This window comes from Pristis pectinata, chromosome 19 (genome assembly GCF_009764475.1).
Source record: "Pristis pectinata isolate sPriPec2 chromosome 19, sPriPec2.1.pri, whole genome shotgun sequence".
In the NCBI taxonomy this organism is placed as follows: Eukaryota; Metazoa; Chordata; class Chondrichthyes; order Rhinopristiformes; family Pristidae; genus Pristis; species Pristis pectinata.
The window spans coordinates 43,492,254-43,512,788 of record NC_067423.1 but is presented as its reverse complement, the minus strand read 5'-3'; the positions used below and the strand labels follow the sequence as shown (position 1 = coordinate 43,512,788).

At 56.5% G+C, this 20,535-nt stretch overlaps 1 protein-coding gene across 1 annotated transcript in view; it reads right to left on the bottom strand.

Annotated features, from left to right (window-relative positions):
* Window positions 1–728: 728 nt before the first annotated feature.
* Window positions 729–20,535, bottom strand: part of LOC127580592 (dynein axonemal heavy chain 3-like) — a 230,133-nt gene continuing 210,326 nt past the window's right edge. The window contains 7 exon segments of the mRNA XM_052034178.1: window positions 729–1,021; window positions 5,684–5,744; window positions 10,521–10,631; window positions 10,763–10,789; window positions 13,525–13,695; window positions 14,837–14,929; window positions 16,797–16,979. Of these exon segments, the coding sequence (XP_051890138.1) occupies window positions 876–1,021; window positions 5,684–5,744; window positions 10,521–10,631; window positions 10,763–10,789; window positions 13,525–13,695; window positions 14,837–14,929; window positions 16,797–16,979 (792 nt within the window). The 3' untranslated portion in view covers window positions 729–875.

The window sequence follows — 20,535 nt, the reverse complement described above, 5'->3', positions numbered from 1 at the left end:
TGGATTATGTATAAAAGGAGGGACACTAACCTGTAAATCTCTGAGTGGGGATCAGTACAGAGCTCGGGTTACACTGTTTACTCTTTCTCTGTATCCCTCACTCCTGCTAGCGTTAAGATAATAACGCACTAATTGTACGGTCCGCAGTTCTGCTGTTGTCTGATTTATTACAGCACGGGTCGACTTTCACACCTCCGATGCCAAGTTTCAGCTACCAAGCCCCTAAGCTCTGAAACTCCCGCCCTGCCTCCTTCCTGACAGACGGCTCTCGTCAGAGGGAATTGCCCGCCGAGAACATCTGCAGCAACGGCCCCCAACAATCCGCTGCCCTTTGCCCTGCCCACGTTTCCCTTCACAGGAGCCCGTCACCCGTGAAGGAGACAAGACCCCATTAGCTGCCGTGGTATTTGCACTGAAAAGCTGTTGGCACATCAGTTGAACGCTACGTGTCGTGCTGATCTCATTTAATCAGGTTGAGGAGAGTGGAGGGAACATTGGTAGATCCTCCCTCATGGACTTTGGACAGTGCTGGACACACAGAGTGAGCTCAGTAAAAGAGGCATGAAGAATCCAATCAGTCAGCAATGCTGGACACACAGAGTGAGCTCAGTAAAAGAGGCATGAAGAATCCAATCAGTCCATTTCAATCTGTGGTCTCACACAGGACTGGGAATCAGCAATAGATATAATGCAAACTACATAAACATGGGAAGCAGGCACAGTGTAGGTCCATCAGTAGTTATAGTGCAGTCAGTAACTGTGGATGAGAATGCAGAGTCCTGGTCCCATAGCAGAACCAGCCTGCGTGCTGTAGCCTCACGGAGCAGGTGCCCACGTGCGCCCTGGGTCGGGCTTCGACCGAGTCTCCGCAACACTCAGTAATCAAGCTGGCACAAGCAGGCCGCTCCCCTGTTTATCCAATGGTTCTGGGGCTGGTCCGAGGGGAAGTTGATTGTCAGAATGTAGTTGGTGGAGTGGCCAGTTGTTGAGAGTGTTCCCCTCCGGATGCTGGTCTTGTAAACTGTGTGGCAAAGAATCCAAAGCAGAGTGTGTCAATACGGCTCACACCCTAACACTGCCACCACCTGAGTAATTCACAGCAACAGTCCTTTTGGCTATTTACACCGAAATTATACTGTAAATGACCATGTGTTTTCATTCAGTGAATATGGAGAGGCAACTTTCTCTCTGCATCATCAGTTTACACTGCACCTTGAAGGGAATTGGATAAATATTTGAAACAGTAAGGTTCCCAGACGGAAAATGAGGTGCTGTTCCTCCAGTCTGCGCTTGGAATTCTCCCGGCAGTGGAGGAGGCCGAGGACTGACATATCAGTGACAGTGTGGGAGGGGGTGCTGAAGTGACTGGCAACGGGGAGATGCAGATCGCGGTTACGGACAGAGCGCAGGTGTTCTGTGGGGCAGGCACAGTAGTGTAGCGGTTGGCGTAACGCTATTACAGTGCCAGCGACCTGGGTTCAATTCCCGCCGCTGTCTGTAAGGAGTTTGTACGTTCTCCCCGTGTCTGCGTGGGTTTCCTCCGGGTGCTCCGGTTTCCTCCCACATTCCAAAGACGTACGTGTTAGGAAGTTGTGGGCATGTTATGTTGGCGCCGGAAGCGTGGAGACACTTGTGGGCTACCCCCAGAACGCTCTATGCAAAAGATGCATTTCACTGTGTGTTTCGATGTACATGTGACTAATAAAGATATCTTATCTTATCTTAATAACGTGTTACAGTTACAGAGAAAGTGCAGTGCAGGCAGACAATAAGGTGCAAGGCCACGACCAGGTAGATTGTTAAGTCAAGAGTTCGTCTTTATCATACGGGCTCCAGTCAAGAGTCTTATAACAGCGGGATAGAAGCTGTTCTTGAGCCTGGTGGTGGATGGGCCAAAGGGCCTGCTTCTGTGCTGCCCAACTCTGTGACCCTACTTGGAAAAATATGGGCTACTCAGTGAAAGTCGAGGATTTGTCGCGCCTTGTTTGTCTTAAGTGCAATTTGGTTCTTTGATAAAATAACAGAGAGGGCTGAAGAGTGTTAGGTGTGCAGACAGAGCTTCAGAAGATGCTTTCAGAGATCACTGCATGACTGCAAGGGCAAGGACAGGTCGGCACAGATGTTGCTGAGAGGCAGAAGGGGAGACAAGTTTACAACACTGAAGGAGATGTGCAGTGGTGTTGGGCATGGATTTGGGACCAGGGCATTCTATTACACACAGCTATGACCTGGATCTGATACTGGGGGCTTGCAGATAGCACAAAACTTGGAAATGTAGTGAAAAATGAGGGGTATAATAATGGGGGGGGCATGGGTGTGCTGATCTAGTGGGAAAATGGGCAGGCAAAAGGCAGATATTGGAAGGAAGAGAAATATAAACTAAGTGTTCAATTTTGAAAGGGTTTTTAGGAATTCACACAGAGAAATATTTGAAGGCAGGAGGACAAGATGGACAGGCACAGTAGTGTAGCGGTTAGCGCAACGCTATTACAGCGCCAGCGACCCGGGTTCAATTCCCACCGCTGTCTGTAAGGAGTTTGTACGTTCTCCCCGTGTGTCCGCGTGGGTTTCCTCCGGGTGCTCAGGTTCCCTCCCACATTCCAAAGACGTACGGGTTAGGAAGTTGTGGGCGTGCTGTGTTGGCGCCGGAAGCGTGGCGACACTTGCGGGCCGTGGGTTTCGATGTACATGTGACTAATAAAGATCTCTCATAAAAGTTGAAGATGCTGAAACGATGTTCAATTCTGGGCAAAACACTTTCAAAAGGATATCAAGTCCTTGGCAAAGGGTGAAGAGAAGATTGAGCAGGACTTGGAATAAATGGACAACCCGGAGAATCCAGAAAGGCTCTTTCAGAACGGAGCGGTGGGAGATTTGAACGTGGGCTCGTACACCAGGGAGGGGCTTTCCCAGAGTGTACAAGGTGAAACTGTTCCATTGGTTGCAGTGTCAGGAACCAGGGGGCGTGGATGCGGGAAAACCAGAGGAACGCAGGGGGAAGTACTTCACTGTGAGTTGTCGTGACCTGGGATGTGCTGTCTGGAAGGACGACAGAAGAGGATTCCATGGAAGCTTTTGAGGGAGAATGGAGTGACTTGGTGCGGAGTAATACATCTCCAGGCCAATAGGAAAGAGCAGGGAGGTGGACCAGTCTGGTTACTGAACAGGAGGTCAGTCGGCCTATTGTCTGTGTCGGGACGGGTTGGACCGATCTTTCGTAGGGACAGTGCACCAACAGACTTTGTGTGCTGCATTATTTTAGGATACACGTCGAAAAGCCCAGAAGTTTCCTTTGCAGGAGCCTCATCTGTTTCCTTTGTTTGATTTCATTCATGGTGACCTCTGCCCCGCTGCTAACTGCGGGGACGGGCACAAACATCACTTACCAACCTCCCGCATCCGGTCAGGTGGCGAGCGCTTGCTGCCCCGGTGGCTGAGTCCTGTACCCTCTGTACGGCTCTGTCCCCTGGGGCCACTGAACCAGGCAAGAACGCAGGGGGTGGACAGTGCTTGAACGTTGGGGCAACGCAGCTGGGAGCGCCGCTGCCTCGGGCTCTATGACCTCGGGTTCACTCCTGACCTCGGGAACTGTCTGCGCGGAGTATGCACGCTCCCCCTGTGACCCCGTGGGTTCTCCCCGGTTTCCTCCCACATCCCAAAATGTGGGGTTGGTGGGTCAACTGGCCGCTGTAAATGACCCTTGGTGCGCGGAAGCACACTCAAAGAGGGCCCTTTGAGTTCCTGCTTATCCCCCTCCAGCCCCTTCACCCTCCCCTACCCCCCCCCCCCCACCTGCTCCATCTGCCCGCTATCCTTCACTCCTCCTCAGTCCGCCTACCACCTATTGGCCCTGTTTCACCCCTCCTGCTCTTTACTCCTTCTCGGTCTCACCCGAAACGTCAACAGTTCCTTTCCCCCTCACAGATGCTGCCTGACCCGCTGAGTTCCTCCAGCGGTGTGTGTGCGTGTGTGCGCTCCAGATTCCAGCGTCGCCCGTCTCCTGTGTCCCCTGTATGTATATCCGGCAAGGTCCCAATCTTTTTAATGCTTTAAAAATTAATTTAAGTTTTTTTTACATTTTAGTTACAGCGTGGTAACAGGCCCTTCCGGCCCAACGAGTCCGCGCCGCCCATTTTCAACCCAATTAAGCTACCCGTACGTCTTTGGAATGTGGGAGGAAACCGGAGCACCCGGAGGAAACCCACGCAGACACGGGGAGAACGTACAAACTCCTTACAGACAGCGACGGGAATCGAACCCCGATCGCTGGCGCTGTAATAGTGCCGCGCTAACCGCTACGCTACCGTGCGTCTCCCTCCTTGACCTCACCTACTTCTATGTCTTTAACTCCTTCCTACCCCGGAACTCCCTCAAACTCTGCCCCTTAACTCAGACCCACCCCCTGCAGTCGTGCCTTCAGCGTCCCAGGACACTGCCAGGAACTCCGTAAACCGTCACCTGTGCATCCCCACCCTGCTTAATCCCGTCACTGACCAGACCTCTTCCTGACACGATCCTTCTCCTTGGCCCTGATCACCAGTGCAGGGTTTCACCACCTTCCTGCGGTTAAGGCCTTTGGACATAAACCCACCGCCATTCTCCACCACCTCCAACGGGATCCCACCACCAGGCACAACTTCTCCTCACCCCCTCTCTCTGCTTTCCGCAGGGACTGCTCTCTCCACGACTCCCTTGTCCACTCGTCCCTCCCCACCGATAACACCCCCCCCCGCGCCCCCCCCGCCGGCACTTAAGCCTGCAACTGCACCAAGTGCTACACCTGTCCCTACACCACCTCCCTCACCACCATTCAGGGTCCCAGACACTCCTTCCAGGTGAGGCAGCCCTTCACCTGTGAGTCCGAGGGTGTCACTTATTGCATCCGGTGCTCCCGGTGCGGCTTCCTCCACGTCGGTGAGGCCCCACGCAGATTGGGTGACCGCTCTGTCGAGCACCTTCGCTCCGTCCGCCGCAGCAGCCAGGACCACCCGGTGGCCGCCCACTTCAATTCCACATCCCGCTCCCACACTGACACGTCTGTCCACGGCCTCCTCTACTGCCACGATGAGGCCAGGCGCAGGTTGGAGGAACAACACCTCATATTCCGCCTTGGGAGTCTCCAGCCTGACGGCCTCAACATCGATTTCTCCAACTTCCGGTAACCCCTCCCCTTCGTTTTCTTCCCTCCCCCCCCCCCCCCACTCCTCTGTCTTCCCTTATTCCTGTGGCTCCCTTCCCCTGCCTTGATGACCTGCCCATCTCCTCTCTTCCCCTCCCCCAACCTTTATTCCATGGTCCACTGCCCCCTCCGACCGGATTCCTCCCTCTTCAGCCCTTGTCCTCTTCTACCTGTCACCTCTCAGCTTCTTACATCTTCTCCCCCGCCCCCACCCACCTACCTTCCCCCCTCACCTGAACTCACCTGTCCCCCGCCTGCGTGTGTTCCTCCCCACCATCCCCCCCACCTTCTTATTCTGGCTTCTGCCCTCTTCCTTTCCAGTCCTGATGAAGGGTCTCGACCCGAAACGTCGACTGTTCATTTCCCTCCATGGTTGCTGCCTGACCCGCTGAGTTCCTCCAGCATTTTGTGTGTGTTGCTGTTGTCAAAAGCATTAATGGTGTCAGCACTGTGTGATGTTACACTGGGGACTGGATTGGTGCTCAGGGTTTGGAAACGTCTCACCTGGACATCCGTAGATGGATCGCTCCTTGAATGACGATTTTTCACCTGGTTTGAGCCAAATCTGACGGTTCTGGTTAAGGCTTTGAACGGTCGGGTGGGGCATGGAAAGAGCTCAGTCGGCAGCCCCTCCTAACCCATGACCCCCCACTGGAGGCACGTCTCAAACCTCCACTTCCAGTGGCCGGTTGGACTCGTTCCTCCCCCCAGAGCATCACGCGCACAGCCTGTCTAACCTGTTCACCACGGGATGGCCCAGGATCCATCGCCAGCCCCTCTCGAACCTCACACCACTCTACCTGTGGTCATCCAGACAGTCTTCTGGCACCAGTCTGCGGTGAAGAGCCCTTCTCCTCTGTCCCTGAGCTGGGCAGGTGACCCGCGGGCTGTAGGAGAACTGAGAGGGTGCCTCCCATCCCCGGGACGGGCAGAGGGAGTTGTGTCGAGGGCTGGGTGTGATCAGACTGCCCCTCCTCCGTCTGGACCCACGGCACGTGACAGAACGTTCATCTTTTGCTGGATGCCTTCTGCTCCAGCTCTGAGGATTCAAACCCTCTCCGGCTCCCAGCCCTATGTTGCAGGAGTTCTGCTGTTTACCACCCAGCACCCCTCTCTCAGCAGGGCACGAGCAGGGTACCACGTGGGGGTGAACTTCAGCGCCCTCCACCAGGGTATTGGAATTGGTTTATTATTGTCACTTGTACCGAGGTACAGTGAAAAACTTGTCTTGCAAACCGATCGTACAGGTCAATTCATTACACAGTGCAGTTACATTGAGTTAGTACAGAGTGCATTGATGTAGTACAGGTAAAAACAATAACAGTACAGAGTAAAGTGTCACAGCTACAGAGAAAGTGCAGTGCAATAAGGTGCAAGGTCACAACAAGGTAGATCGTGAGGTCAGAGTCCATCTCATCGTATAAGGGAACCGTTCAATAGTCTTATCACGGTGGGGTAGAAGCTGTCCTTAAGTCTGGTGGTACGTGCCCTCAGGCTCCTGTATCTCCTACCCGATGGAAGAGGAGAGAAGAGAGAATGACCCGGGTGGGTGGGGTCTTTGATTATGCTGGCTGCTTCACCAAGGCAGCGAGAGGTAAAGACAGAGTCCAAGGAGGGGTGGCTGGTGTCCTCCCCTCCTTGGACACTTTACCTCCTGCTGGAGCAGCTGCCCCGGGCTGACGGTGGGTGGTGAGGGAGATACAGTCTTCCCCGGTGTGCCCCCAGGGAGCGGTGATCTCCTCACCTTCCCTCCGCACACAGGAGTCCCGCGGACAGCCTCAGAACGGACCCCGGCTACCCGAGACGTGGAGCAGTGTCCGCCACCAGAATGTGTAACCTCACGGCCCGGGATCTGGACCCCCACTGCTCCGGTCAGGTCAGGGTCACCCCTGGGTCAAGGAGGAGGTGGGGGACCCATGCCTGAGGTCCCAGCCCAGTGAAGGTGCAGAACAGGACGACGCCAGTTACCAGCACCTAACGGGCAGAGCTCAGTGACCATCAGGTCGAAGTGCTGCAGTCAGACCACATCTGGCCATAAATGGTGGCGAAGCCCGTCAACCCCAGGTCCTCTCGGGCTGGTGAACCTCCACTACGCTCCCCCCACGCAGCGGGCATTACCCTTCCTCAGGTAAGGAGTCCAAAGCCGCACACAATACTCCAGGTGCGCTCTCGCCAACACAGCCCCACTCCTGAGCTCAAATCCTTCTTGTGGTGAGGCCAGTGTACCGTTTGCTTTCTCAACTGCTTGCACTCCATGACCGGACTTAAGGACGGCTTCTACCCCACTGTGATAAGACTATTGAACGGTTCCCTTATACGATGAGATGGACTCTGACCTCACAATCTACCTTGTTGTGACCTTGCACCTTATTGCACTGCACTTTCTCTGTAGCTGTGACACTTTACTCTGTACTGTTATTGTTTTTACCTGTACTACATCAATGGACTCTGTACTAACTCAGTGTAACTGCACTGTGCAATGAATTGACCTGTACGATCGGTATGCAAGACAAGTTTTTCACTGTACCTCGGTACAAGTGACAATAATAAACCAATACCAATACCCTGCTGATATCATTTAAATAATACACCAGTCCCCGTCCACTAACACTCTCCCCCGCCTGGCTGCACGTCCTCATCCTTACCGACTTTACTTTCAATTCCTCTCACTCCGCAGCCTAACGGCATGAACATTGAATTCCCCCGCTTTAGGAAATCCCCACTCCCCTCCCCCCTTCCCCACACCCCCACCCAAACACACCCCTTCTCTTCTTCCCTTTCTCAGACTCTTTTCCCCCTCTCTCTCCCCACCTGTGACCCATCCCCTGGTGGATCCGCTCTCCCCTCCTCCCCACACCTGCCCATCACCATCTCTTACCTGCATCTACCTATCGCCACCCTGTGCCCACCGTGCCTCCCCTCTGCTGTCCACCTATCACTGCTCTGCTTTTCCCTCCTATATATCGGGCTTCCCCCTTTCCCTATCTTCAGTCCTGAAGAAGGTCCTGACCCGAAACGTCGACCGCCTGCTCTTCCCCCACGGATGCTGCCCGGCCCGCTGAGTTCCTCCGGCGTCGTCGTGTTTTCCATCTAGATGCCAGCATCTGAGGTCCTTTGTCTCTCTAAATAATTCACCACCTTTCTTTTTCCCATGAAGTAGGAAGAATTTATCCACGTTGTACATTGTGTACAGTTTTGGTCACCCTGTTACAGGAAAGACGTCATGAAGAGTGCAGAGGAGATTTATGAGGATGTTGCCGGGACTCGAGGGACTGAGTTAGGGAGAGAGGTCGGGCAGGTTGGGACTTTATTCCTTGGAATGTAGGAGACTGAGGGGTGACCCTATAGGGGTGGATAAAACCATGAGGGGCATAGATAGGGCGAATGCACTCAGTCTTTTTCCCAGAGAAAGGGATTCAAAAACGAGAGGGCATCGGTTTAAGGTGAGAGGGGAGAGATTTAAGAGGGACCCAAGGGGAAACTTCTTCACACAAAAGGTGGGTACATGGAACGAGCTGCCAGAGGAAGCGGTTGAGGCGGGTACAATTAAAATGTTTAAAAGACATTTGGACAGGAACACGGATAGGAAAGGTTTAGAGGGATATGGGCCAAACACGGGCAAATGGGGCTAACTTCGGTGGGCACCTTGGTCGGCATGGACCTGTTGGGCCGAAGGGCCTGTTTCCGTGCTGTATGACTTTACGACTCGATGACCCAGTTTGATTGCACTACAGCTCCACGCTCTGGATCTTTGGGCACCTGCTGCAGAGGGGGACAAGTCGGTCGGGGGGGACACCCTCGGCCGTCTGCTCCAGGGCCTGGCCTGCCCCTCTCCTGAGGACACGTCGGTGGCCGGCTCTCCCTGCAGATGGAACGCATGGAGTCCACTGGCCTTCTGGGACTGGTGTAGGCACCAGAGGGGGCTGGAGCCCTTTCCCGGACCACGGAACAGGTTTTAATTTGCGAACCATGTTCAAAGTTCTAGCCATGTTAAAAGTTCTCATGAAAGTTATGCAAGTATGTAAATAAACCCGTGCTTGTAAAGGGAAGCAGGTCAGTAGTGGAGAGACAAACAGGTAATGGCCCAGGGTGAGCCATGAGAGAGAAATCCTCACCATGACCATCATTAACCAGCCCCTGGCAGCCACCGGAGAGTTCAGAGACAGGTATACTGCAGCTTCTCTCTCAGGCTGTACAAAGCCCAGGTTGGGAGGCGATGGGGTGCTCGCTGCTGTTTAAGTGGACTTCCTGCAATGCTCAGGTAGTTCCACACTAGACAGGACACACCTGGTCCGGGCCCCCTTGACAACAGCCCTCATAACCGGGAGGTTTCTGGGAGCCCCGTCTCCCGCTCCTCCCCACCTCACTCCCCCTGCCCCGCCGCAGCACGGACCCTCGATCTGTCAACGTTACCGGACCCGAGGTTCGGAAGCCCCATCTGTCGGTACCACAGGTGCCCCGTTATCACAGGTAACCGGGTCATCCCCCCCCCCTCCCTCAGCTGGTAACTGGGTCATCCCCCCCTCCCTCAGCTGGTAACTGGGTCATCCCCCCCTCCCTCAGCTGGTAACCGGGTCATCCCCCCCTCCCTCAGCTGGTAACTGAGTCATCCCCCCCTCCCTCAGCTGGTAACTGAGTCATCGCCTCCTCCCCCAGCTGGTAACTGGGTCATCCCCCCCTCCCTCAGCTGGTAACTGAGTCATCCCCCCCTCCCTCAGCTGGTAACTGAGTCATCGCCTCCTCCCCCAGCTGGTAACTGGGTCATCCCCCCCTCCCTCAGCTGGTAACCGGGTCATCCCCCCCTCCCTCAGCTGGTAACTGAGTCATCCCCCCCTCCCTCAGCTGGTAACTGAGTCATCGCCTCCTCCCCCAGCTGGTAACTGGGTCATCCCCCCCTCCCTCAGCTGGTAACTGAGTCATCCCCCCCTCCCTCAGCTGGTAACTGAGTCATCGCCTCCTCCCCCAGCTGGTAACTGGGTCATCCCCCCCTCCCTCAGCTGGTAACTGAGTCATCCCCCCCTCCCTCAGCTGGTAACTGAGTCATCGCCCCCTCCCCCAGCTGGTAACTGGGTCATCCCCCCCTCCCTCAGCTGGTAACTGAGTCATCCCCCCCTCCCTCAGCTGGTAACTGAGTCATCGCCTCCTCCCCCAGCTGGTAACTGGGTCATCCCCCCCTCCCTCAGCTGGTAACCGAGTCATCCCCCCCTCCCTCAGCTGGTAACTGAGTCAACCCCCCGCCCCCCCCCCCCTCAGATGGCAACAGGCAATAAGACGGTCCAAGAGTGAGAGAAACACCGGCGCTGCACTTTGCCGATCCACCGTGAAGCTGGGCTCAGGATACAATGGGCAGGCTGTCGTACAGGACCTTGGGAAGGGACTCCCCAATCACACACTTTTGCGAGTCCCACCGCGCCCCTTCCATGTAAAGGCCTTTGATGTAAGATCCATCCACCTGAAGTTTAAAACAACTGTTGAAGTAGCAAACCAATTTGTTCTAAATTATGCATCTGTCAAATGCATTCACAAAGTGAAGTTTGGCTTTCAGTCCCAGCAACGGTTCAAGGCAGACAGGAAGTGGCCGACAGTATTCCCTGGTGACCGATGGTGTGGCTGCCCTCAGCCGGACGGTCTGGGTTCAAAGGACGACTTCAGCTGACCACATAGTGAGCATCACTGGGGTCACTGCTGGGGTCACAGGGAGCTCCTCTGGGGTCAGTGAGCACCGCTGGGGTCACAGGGAGCACTGCCGGGGTCAGCGAGCATGCCGGGGTCACAGGGTGACCGCCAGGGTCAGGCAGAACCGCCGGGGTCACGGGATCACCGCCAGGGTCAGGAGGCACTGCTGGGGTCACAGGGTCACTGTCGGGGTCAGGGAGCACCGATGTGGTCACAGAATCACTGCCGGGATCACAGGGAACACTGCCGGGGTCACAGGGTCACTGCCGGGGTCACCACCAGCTGTTGTGTTCGGTCTCCTTTTGACCTCGGACAGACACGAAAGCTCTCACGTCCTTTGTAAGGAGACCACGTATTCCGTCCAGTCGCGTCAACAATGCAGTGTGACGGGGGAGCTGGGTTTGGTTCCTTTGCCCTAAATCGCTGCTTGTGAATGGAAGGAAACAGGGGCCGGCAGTGGGCAGGGAGCAGGCGGTGGGCAGGGAGCAGGAGGTGGGCAGGGAGTCGGCAGTGTGCAGGGAGCCGGCGGTGGGCAGGGAGTCGGCGGTGGGCAGGGAGTCAGCAGTGGGCAGGGAGCCGGCAGTGGGCAGGGAGCCGGCGGTGGGCAGAGAGCAGGCGGTGGGCAGCACGTGACTGGGCAGGGAGCCCACCCAGGGAGCCCCAGCAGGTTGTGGCGGGGTTCAGCATGTTGGACCTCTCATCAAACCAACGGTCTCTGACCACTCCCTGTCACCACCCGCAGGCAAGGTCCTGGAGGACTGGGGAGTAGCTAACGTCGCTCCGTCGTTCAAGAAGGGAAGTAGGGATAATCCTGGAAACTATAGACCGGTGAGTCTGATGTCAGTGGTAGGGAAGTTACTGGAGAGAATTCTCAGGGACAGGAATTATGAGCATTTGGAAGACCATGGCCTAGTTAGGGACAGTCAGCATGGCTTTGTGTGGGGCGGGGCAGGTCATGTCTTACTAACGTGATTGAATTTTATATGTACATCAGGATTTCATATGTAGGCATTTTATATGTACATCAGGAGCAAGGGGGTAGCCAGGGAAAGGGTAGGTCCACTCAAGGACAAAGGAGGGAATGTGTCCATGGGGCCAGAGGAGTTGAGTGGGTACCAGTCTTCACCAAGGAGAAGGACGTGGTGGATGGTGAGATTAGGGAGGGGTGCATTGACAATCCAGGACATTGTCAGGTGTTAAATAGCAGGAGGTGTTGGGTCTCTTGAAGACCATTAAGGTGGATGTCCCCAGGGCCTGGTGGGATCCATCCCCGGATACTGATGAAAGCAGTGAAGGAGATTGCTGGGGCTTTAACAGAGATCTTTGCGTCCTCTTTACCGCAGGTGAAGTCCCAGAGGACTGGAGAATAGCCAGTGTTGTTTCCTTGTTTAAGAAGGGTAACAGAATCAAATTACAGGCTGGGGAGCCTTGCGTCGGTGGTAGGGAAATTATTGGAGAGGATTCTTAGGGAAGGGGTTTCCTCACACTTGGAAGAGCATGGAATTCTGAAAGGCAGTCAGCGTGGGTTTGTGTGGGGTGGTCCTGTCTCTCAAACTTGATTGAGTTTTTTGAGGAAGTGAGGCGGGTGATTGGTGAGCGCAGGGTAGCGGATGTTGTCTACGTGGGTTTTAGTACAGCGTTTGACGGGGTCCCTCATGGTAGGGTGGTCCAGAAGGTTGTCACATGGGATCCACAGCGAGTGGGTAAATGGGATCCAAAATTGGCTTGGTCATAGAACACAGAGGGTAGTGGTGGAGGGGGTGTTTCTCTGACTGCAGGTCCGTGAGCAGGGATCAGTGCTGGGACCCGCGTTGTGTGATATATGACCTGGGTGAAAGTGTAGGTGATTTGATCAGTACGTTTGCTGAAGACACAGAATTTAGTGTAGTTGCGGACAGCGATGAGATTTGTTGAAGGGCACAGCAGGATACCGGTCAGCTGGGAATGTGGGCCAAGAGCTTAATCTGGACAAGTGTGAGGTGGTGCAACATGAGGGATCAAATGCAAGGAGAAAGTATAACGTAAATGGCAGGACGTACAGAGGATCTTCGTGTCCATGTGCACAGCTCCCTGAAAGTGGTAACGCAAGAGGATCGGGTGGTGAAGAAGGTGTACGGCATGCTTGCCTTCATCGGTCAGGGCACTGAGTATAAAAGTCGGGAAGTCATGGTGCAGCTGTATAAACTTGGTACCACCGCAGACACGTCACCGTTCCGGGAAGCCGCCGGTTCAGGCTGCCGACGGGAAGGCTGAGCAGACGGCTCAGTCAGTGGGCCTGGAACAGATTGGAAGGTTCCAGGAAGTTGACGGAGAAAGGGGGAAGATGCGATGGACGGTCAGAGACTTCTTCCCAGGGCGACAATGGCAAACATGAGGGGACATAATTTTAAGGTGATTGGAGGAAGGTATAAGGGGGATGTCAGGGGTAAGTTTTTTACACAGAGAGCGGTGGGTGCGTGGAACGCACTGCCAGCAGAGGTTGTGGGGGCAGATACATTAGGAACATTTAAGAGACTCTTAGATAGACACATAAATGATAGGGAGCTATGTGGGAGGGAAGGGTTAGATAGATCTTAGAGCAGGATAAAATGTCGGCACAACATTGTGGGCTGAAGGGCCTGTACTGTGCTGTAGTGTTCTATGTTCTGTGTTTGATGGGTGCCTACCGCTGGGGCCGGCATGGACTGCTCCTGATCCGTGACCTCGAACTGGAACCCCAGGTGATCTATGGGGATCAGGTGCTTGCGTGCGTAGTTCTGCAGAGTGCCCGTCAGGAAGCTCTGAGCGAAGTAAAAACCAGAGATCCAGAACACCGCCGGCGTTCCCTGAACAATCCAGTCCTGGAACACAACGGATCAGAGGAGGGGAACGGCCAAGCACGACAAACCGCATTTCTGTGGCAGCCAGCCACGTAATTTCCGGGACAAATTCCAGCAGACCTTTCTCCGGGGCGACAATGGCGAACACGAGGAGACATACTTTTAAGGTGATTGGAGGAAGGTATAAGGGGGATGTCAGGGGTAAGTTTTTTACACAGAGAGTGGTGGGTGCGTGGAACGCACGGCCTGCAGAGGTTGTGGGGGCAGATACATTAGGGACATTTAAGAGACTCTTAGATAGACACATGAATGATAGAGAAATGGAGGGCTATGTGGGAGGGAAGGGTTAGATAGATCTTAGAGCAGGATAAAATGTCGGCACAACATTGTGGGCTGAAGGGCCTGTACTGTGCTGTAGTGTTCTATGTTCTACAAATGACACTGCCCACCCAAAGGTATCAAGACAGAACATTTGAAGGCTCAGCCCACAGATTTTTAAGGAGGACAAATTTGAGGGGGAGAGGTGGCGGGAAATGAAAGCTGTCCGATCAAAACGCCTCTCATGGTTATGTCACGGTTTCACCTGCTAACCTTTGGGAGCACCTCACACAGGACAGCGACCCTCACCCCCCCCCACCCCACCTCATCCCCTGGACCAAACCGTCCTCCAAACAAGGTAGTTCCTCTTCAGATGGCTTCTCACCCTTCATTGGCGATCCAGGAGCGTACACCGTACGCTGGTCTCCCTCCAGCCGAGGAGGTTGAGGGGAGGGCGGAGGGAGGTCAGGGGGCTTTGCCCACCGGTGGATGGCAGAATGGCAGATGGACCAGGGCAGAGACGGCGAGAGGGAGAAGGGCCAAAGAGAGAACAGTGCAGGCGGGTGGGGGGGGGGGGGGGGGGGGGGGGGGGCGGGGCAGGAACCTTGACCCACACGTCAAGGGGGGGGGGTGAGGTTGTGGAGGGTGGGGCTGGTGGGAGGGGAGGGGAGAGCGAATGAGCCAGCACTTCAGAGAAAGGTTTGCAGGCCCACTGGGGACAAGGAGCAGATTGCCGGCAGGATGTCGGAAGGCGAGGGCTGAGCACTGGGACCATCCAACCGGGAGAGGGGATCTGCAGGAAGCGTAACACGGAACGTGGTCCCATCGCAATGGAAATCTGTACCTGAAAGAACTGAAGCCTGCACAGAAGATCGGTGATGTAACTCCCCAGTGGTTTCAGTGAGGGGTAGGACTTGGCTGACCACATGGAGGGGACCTGGGGAACACAGAGTGTGACAGGCTAACCTCATGTCCCCAGTGCTGAGGCTGTGTCCCCCACACTGTCCCCGTTATCCTCAGTGGTCACTGTGTCCCCCACAGCCCTCTGCTCCCCATCCTCAACCCCAGGGTCACGTCACCACCCAGTCCTGGCACCCACACCCCTCGCCCCACTTGCAGAAGCTCACCTCCCCAACTCACCGCCCAACCCGGAGAGAGGTGACTGACTGCCCAATTACCCTGCACAGGGGAGCTGCACACGCGCAGCAAAGATGCGCCATCTCCCGTCTCCGCGGACCACACCTCATGTCTCCTGCCTGGGTCGTCTGCTGCCCAACGGTATGAGCATTGTACCTTCCAGTTCCAGGTAACCCACTCCCCCACCCCTACCCCCTTCTTCTTCCGGACCACCCAGAATCCCTCCCTCCCGTCCCCCATCCCCTTCCTCAGCCAGTCTCTTCACCCTCCCCCACCCATGGTGCTCCCACTGCCCACCCTCCCAGCCTGATCCAGTTGTACCTCTCACCTCCCTCCCTCTGTCTCACCCCTCCTCTCTCCCCCTCCCCCCACCGGGCTCCACTGTCCCATTATCCACACCTCACCTGGTTCACCCCTCACCCCCCACCCCAAGTCCCTGCCTCACCCCTCCCTCTCTCCTCCTCGTACTGCCTCCCTTCCCTCTACACCCTTGGTCCTGATGAAGGGCCCCGGCCCGAGCTGTCGACCGCCCACTTCCCGCTGCCCGACCGGCTGCGTTCCCCCGCCGGTTTCGTGCGTGGCTCCCCGTTCCAGCACCTGCAGTCTCCGGTGTCCCCCGCTCCCCCGCTCCACGGGACCGGGACCCTGGGATACACTGACCCGGTACCCCAAGGTCCTTGGGCTTAGTGTCCCAGTGTGGGATCCGTCCGGAGACGGGGGCTCAGAGATGCCTTTGGATGGGAAGCCAGTGGGAGTGGAGGTCACACCCCACCACTGTGATTGGACCTCCTGAGATCATCCCTTGGATCTGACTCTCCCGGATGCCGGCTCCACCTCCCACAAGCCTGCAGTCAGGTGTTCTGGGACCAGCGGGGGAGAGCTCGGCCAAGATGGCACAGGCTGACTCCGCGGCAGGTCCCAGTACGTCTGAGGCCGGAGGTGGGGGCAGCAACGGACATCTCAAATACAGAGCCTCCCGCGCTCCATGGCCTACCTCTGCCCTTTGCCCCTTGATCACAGCCCCTGATCCCTGACCCCAGCCCCTGACCCCAGACCCTGCCCACCCCTGACCCACACCACCTAACCACAGCCCCTGCCCCTTGACCCCTACCCCAGCTCCTGCCCGACCCTGCCCTGCCTAGCCCCTGACCCCAACCCCTGTCCCGAAACCAGCCCCTGCCACTGACCCCAGCCCCTGCCCTGACCCCTGACCCCAGCCAGCTAACAACCCCTGCCCTCTGACCCGTGCCTCAGCCCCTGACCCAACCACAGCCCGTCCCCTGACCGCAGACCCTGCCCTGACCCCTAACCCCAGTTAGCTAACCACACCCCCTGCCCCCCCGACCTGTGCCTCAGACCCTGACCCCTGCCCCCTGACCTGTGCCTCAGCCCCTGCCCCCTGACCCCAGTCCCTGACCTGACCCTTGACCCTAGCCCCTAGCCCCCTGACCCCCAGCTCCTGCCCTATGCCTCAGCCCCCTGACCCCTGCCCACAGCAGCTTCCAGTGAAGACCCAGGCACTGTCTGTGCGTGCAGGGCTGAGGTGGGAGCCCCGGGGCACTGCTGACCTTTGGGGTGTTGCCCCACTTCCCCGGGACTCACTGGAAGGGGGTGCCCCCCACCCCCGCCCCCGTACACAGGCGGTGATGGTTGTCAGGGCGACGCACCTTGCCCACGATCATACTGTCGAACATGGCTTCCAGCTGGCCGGACATGAGGAGCAGGCCCCGGGTGGCTCTGTCGATGTCCCTCAGGCTGGTCCTCACCACCCCCAGCAGGCGGTTAAAACACTGCAGCTCCTGCGCCAGCACTGTGTTCATCGACTGGCCGTCCCTGGTGGGGTACCGGTCCTGTGGGGCAGACACACGTCACTGTGGGGCGGGGAGGGGAACCCGCCCACCTCCGTCCCTGGTGGGGTACCGGCCCCGTGGGGCAGACGCACGTCACTGTGGGACGGGGAGGGGAACTCGCCCACCTCTGTACCAGCACGGCGTCCCCCAGGAGGCTCTCCCTGTCCACCCTCAGCTCCCACCTCCCACCGGACGGGCCGCAGCGGGGGACAGGTGCACTGGGACCGGCAGTGGAGAGCTCAGCCGGGGCGGCACTGCCCACCACTGGGGCAGTCCAGGATCCGAGGGCACAGCCTCGGAATGAAGGGACGTCCCTTCAGAACGGAGATGAGGAGGAATTTCTTCCGCCAGAGGCTGGTGAACCTGTGGAAGTCATTGCCACAGAGGGATGTGGAGGCAAAGTCATGGGGGTGTGTTTAAGGCAGAGGTTCTTGATTGGTGAAGGGAGTTAAAGGTTACGGGGAGAATGGGGTTGGAATAAACCAGCCATGATCGAATGGCGGAGCAGACTCAATGGGCCGAGTGGCCTAATCCTGCTCCTATGTCTCACGGTCTATGGCTGGGAACGGACCATATCCGGAGAGAGCTCGCTGCTCAACCCAACACCCCGAACTTGACCCCCAGCCAGTCGGGGATCACTGTCCTCCCCGAGTACAAGGTTCACCCCCCCTACCCCCACCGTCCGCCGTCCAGCCTTAAGCTCTAGCAAGTGGCGCCATCTAGATGAAGGCAGTATTGGTGGCTGTGGTCAGCTGCCCACTCCCGCTCAACACTTCTGCCCACGCCTTCGCTGTAGGTCTGCTGCTCCTCTGTGAAGAGCAGATGTTCCAAGGGTTGGCTGTGTTTGTCCTCTGGTGTAGCACACCCCCCCCTCGCCCCCACCCCACGGCAGACAGACCTCCGAACATCTGCGGAGGGGACGGGACGGGACAGAGTCCCCTGCATCTGTCTCAGACCGGGAGAGGCCTGTCCGGGTCAGTGGGACCAGCAGCAGTAACGGTCAGTAATGACCAGTCACTGGTAACCAGCAGAGATAATGTGGGGAGGTCAGGAATAGTCACCAATGGCCAGTGGTAAACAGGAGCAGTTATGGTCAGCTATGGTCATGGTAGTCAGTCAACAATGGATAATCAGAGTCTGTGCTGGTCAATGCTAATTAACTAATAGTTAATGAAGACGATTAAGTGGTTTAATGGGTTCGGTAAGAAGCAGTTCCTCTGGTATGTGCTGAGAAAAGGGGGACACATCCCCAACAGCTGGTGCTGGCAGTTCAAGGCTAATGTCAGGAAGCTGTTCCTCGTTCAAAGAGCAGCAGGAGCCTGGGCCTTCCACAGAACGGCGGGGAGGCTGCCCTGGGGCATCGTCATCTGATGCAGCTTGCTTCAGTGCTGACAATTCCCCTCTGTACACACACGCACATACACACCTCACCCCATACACACCCAAGCCCATACACACACACCCCATACACACACACACACCACCCCATACACACCCCAGCCCACCCCATACACACCCCACCCCATACACACCCCACCCCATACACACCCCACCCCATTAACACCCCACCCCATACACACCCCACCCCATACACACCCCACCCCATTAACACCCTACCCCATACACACCCCACCCCATACACACCCCACCCCATTAACACCCCACCCCATACACACCCCACCCCATACACACCCCACCCCATTAACACCCTACCCCATACACACCCCACCCCATACACACCCCACCCCATTAACACCCCACCCCACCCCATACACACACCACCCCACCCCACACACACCCCACCCCATACACCCCACCCCATACACACCCCACCCCATACACACACCACCCCATACACACCCCACCCCACCCCATACACACCCCACCCCATACACACCCCACCCCATACACACACCACCCCATACACACCCCACCCCACCCCATACACACCCCACCCCATACACACCCCACCCCACCCCATACACACCCCACCCCATACACACCCCACCCCATTAACACCCCACCCCACCCCATACACCCCACCCCATACACACCCCAGCCCACCCCATACACACCCCACCCCATACACACCCCACCCCATACACACCCCACCCCATTAACATCCCACCCCACCCCATACACCCCACCCCATACACACCCCACCCCATACACACACCACCCCATACACACCCCACCCCACCCCATACACACCCCAGCCCACCCCATACACACCCCACCCCATACACACCCCACCCCATTAACACCCCACCCCACCCCATACACCCCACCCCATACACACACCACCCCATACACACCCCACCCCACCCCATACACACCCCAGCCCACCCCATACACACCCCACCCCATACACACCCCACCCCATACACACCCCACCCCATACACACACACACACCCCACCCCATACACACCCCACCCCATACACACACACCCCATACACACCCCACCCCATACACACCCCACCCCATACACACCCCACCCCATACACACACACCCCATACACACACAAACCCCACCCCATGCACGTTCACACACCACCCCATACACACACACACATGCCACCACATATACACACATCACCACATATACACACACTCTCACACACACCCCCACCCCATCACACACACACTCTCACACACCCCACCCTAACACACACGCATTCTCACCCACAGCCCGCCCTAATACACACACATCCCACCCTAACACACACACTCTCTCACACACCCCACCCTAACACACATGCATTCTCACCCACAGCCCGCCCTAATACACACACATCCCACCCTAACACACACACTCTCTCACACACCCCACCCTAACACACACACTCTCACACACACACTCTCACACACACACTCACACACACTCACACACACACTCACACACACACTCACACTCTCTCACACACACTCTCACACACTCTCTCTCACACACACTCTCTCTCACTCTCTCTCTCTCACACACACTCTCACACACTCTCTCTCGCTCACACTCTCTCACACACACACACTCTCACACACACACACTCTCACACACTCTCTCTCACACACTCTCACACACACACACTCTCTCACACACTCTCACACACACTCTCACACACACTCTCACACACTCTCTCTCACACACTCTCACACACACACACTCTCTCACACACTCTCACACACACTCTCACACACACTCTCACACACTCTCTCTCTCACACACTCTCTCTCACACTCTCTCTCTCACACACACTCTCTCACACACACACACTCTCTCTCTCACACACTCTCACACACACACACTCTCTCACACACTCTCACACACTCTCACACACACTCTCTCTCTCACACTCTCTCTCACACACACACTCTCTCACACTCTCACACACTCTCTCTCACACACACACTCTCTCACACACACACTCTCTCACACACTCTCACACACTCTCTCTCACACACTCTCTCACACTCTCTCTCTCTCACACGCAGTCAGTCTCACACATACTCTCTCTCTCTATCACACACACCACCCTAACACACACACACTCTCACACACA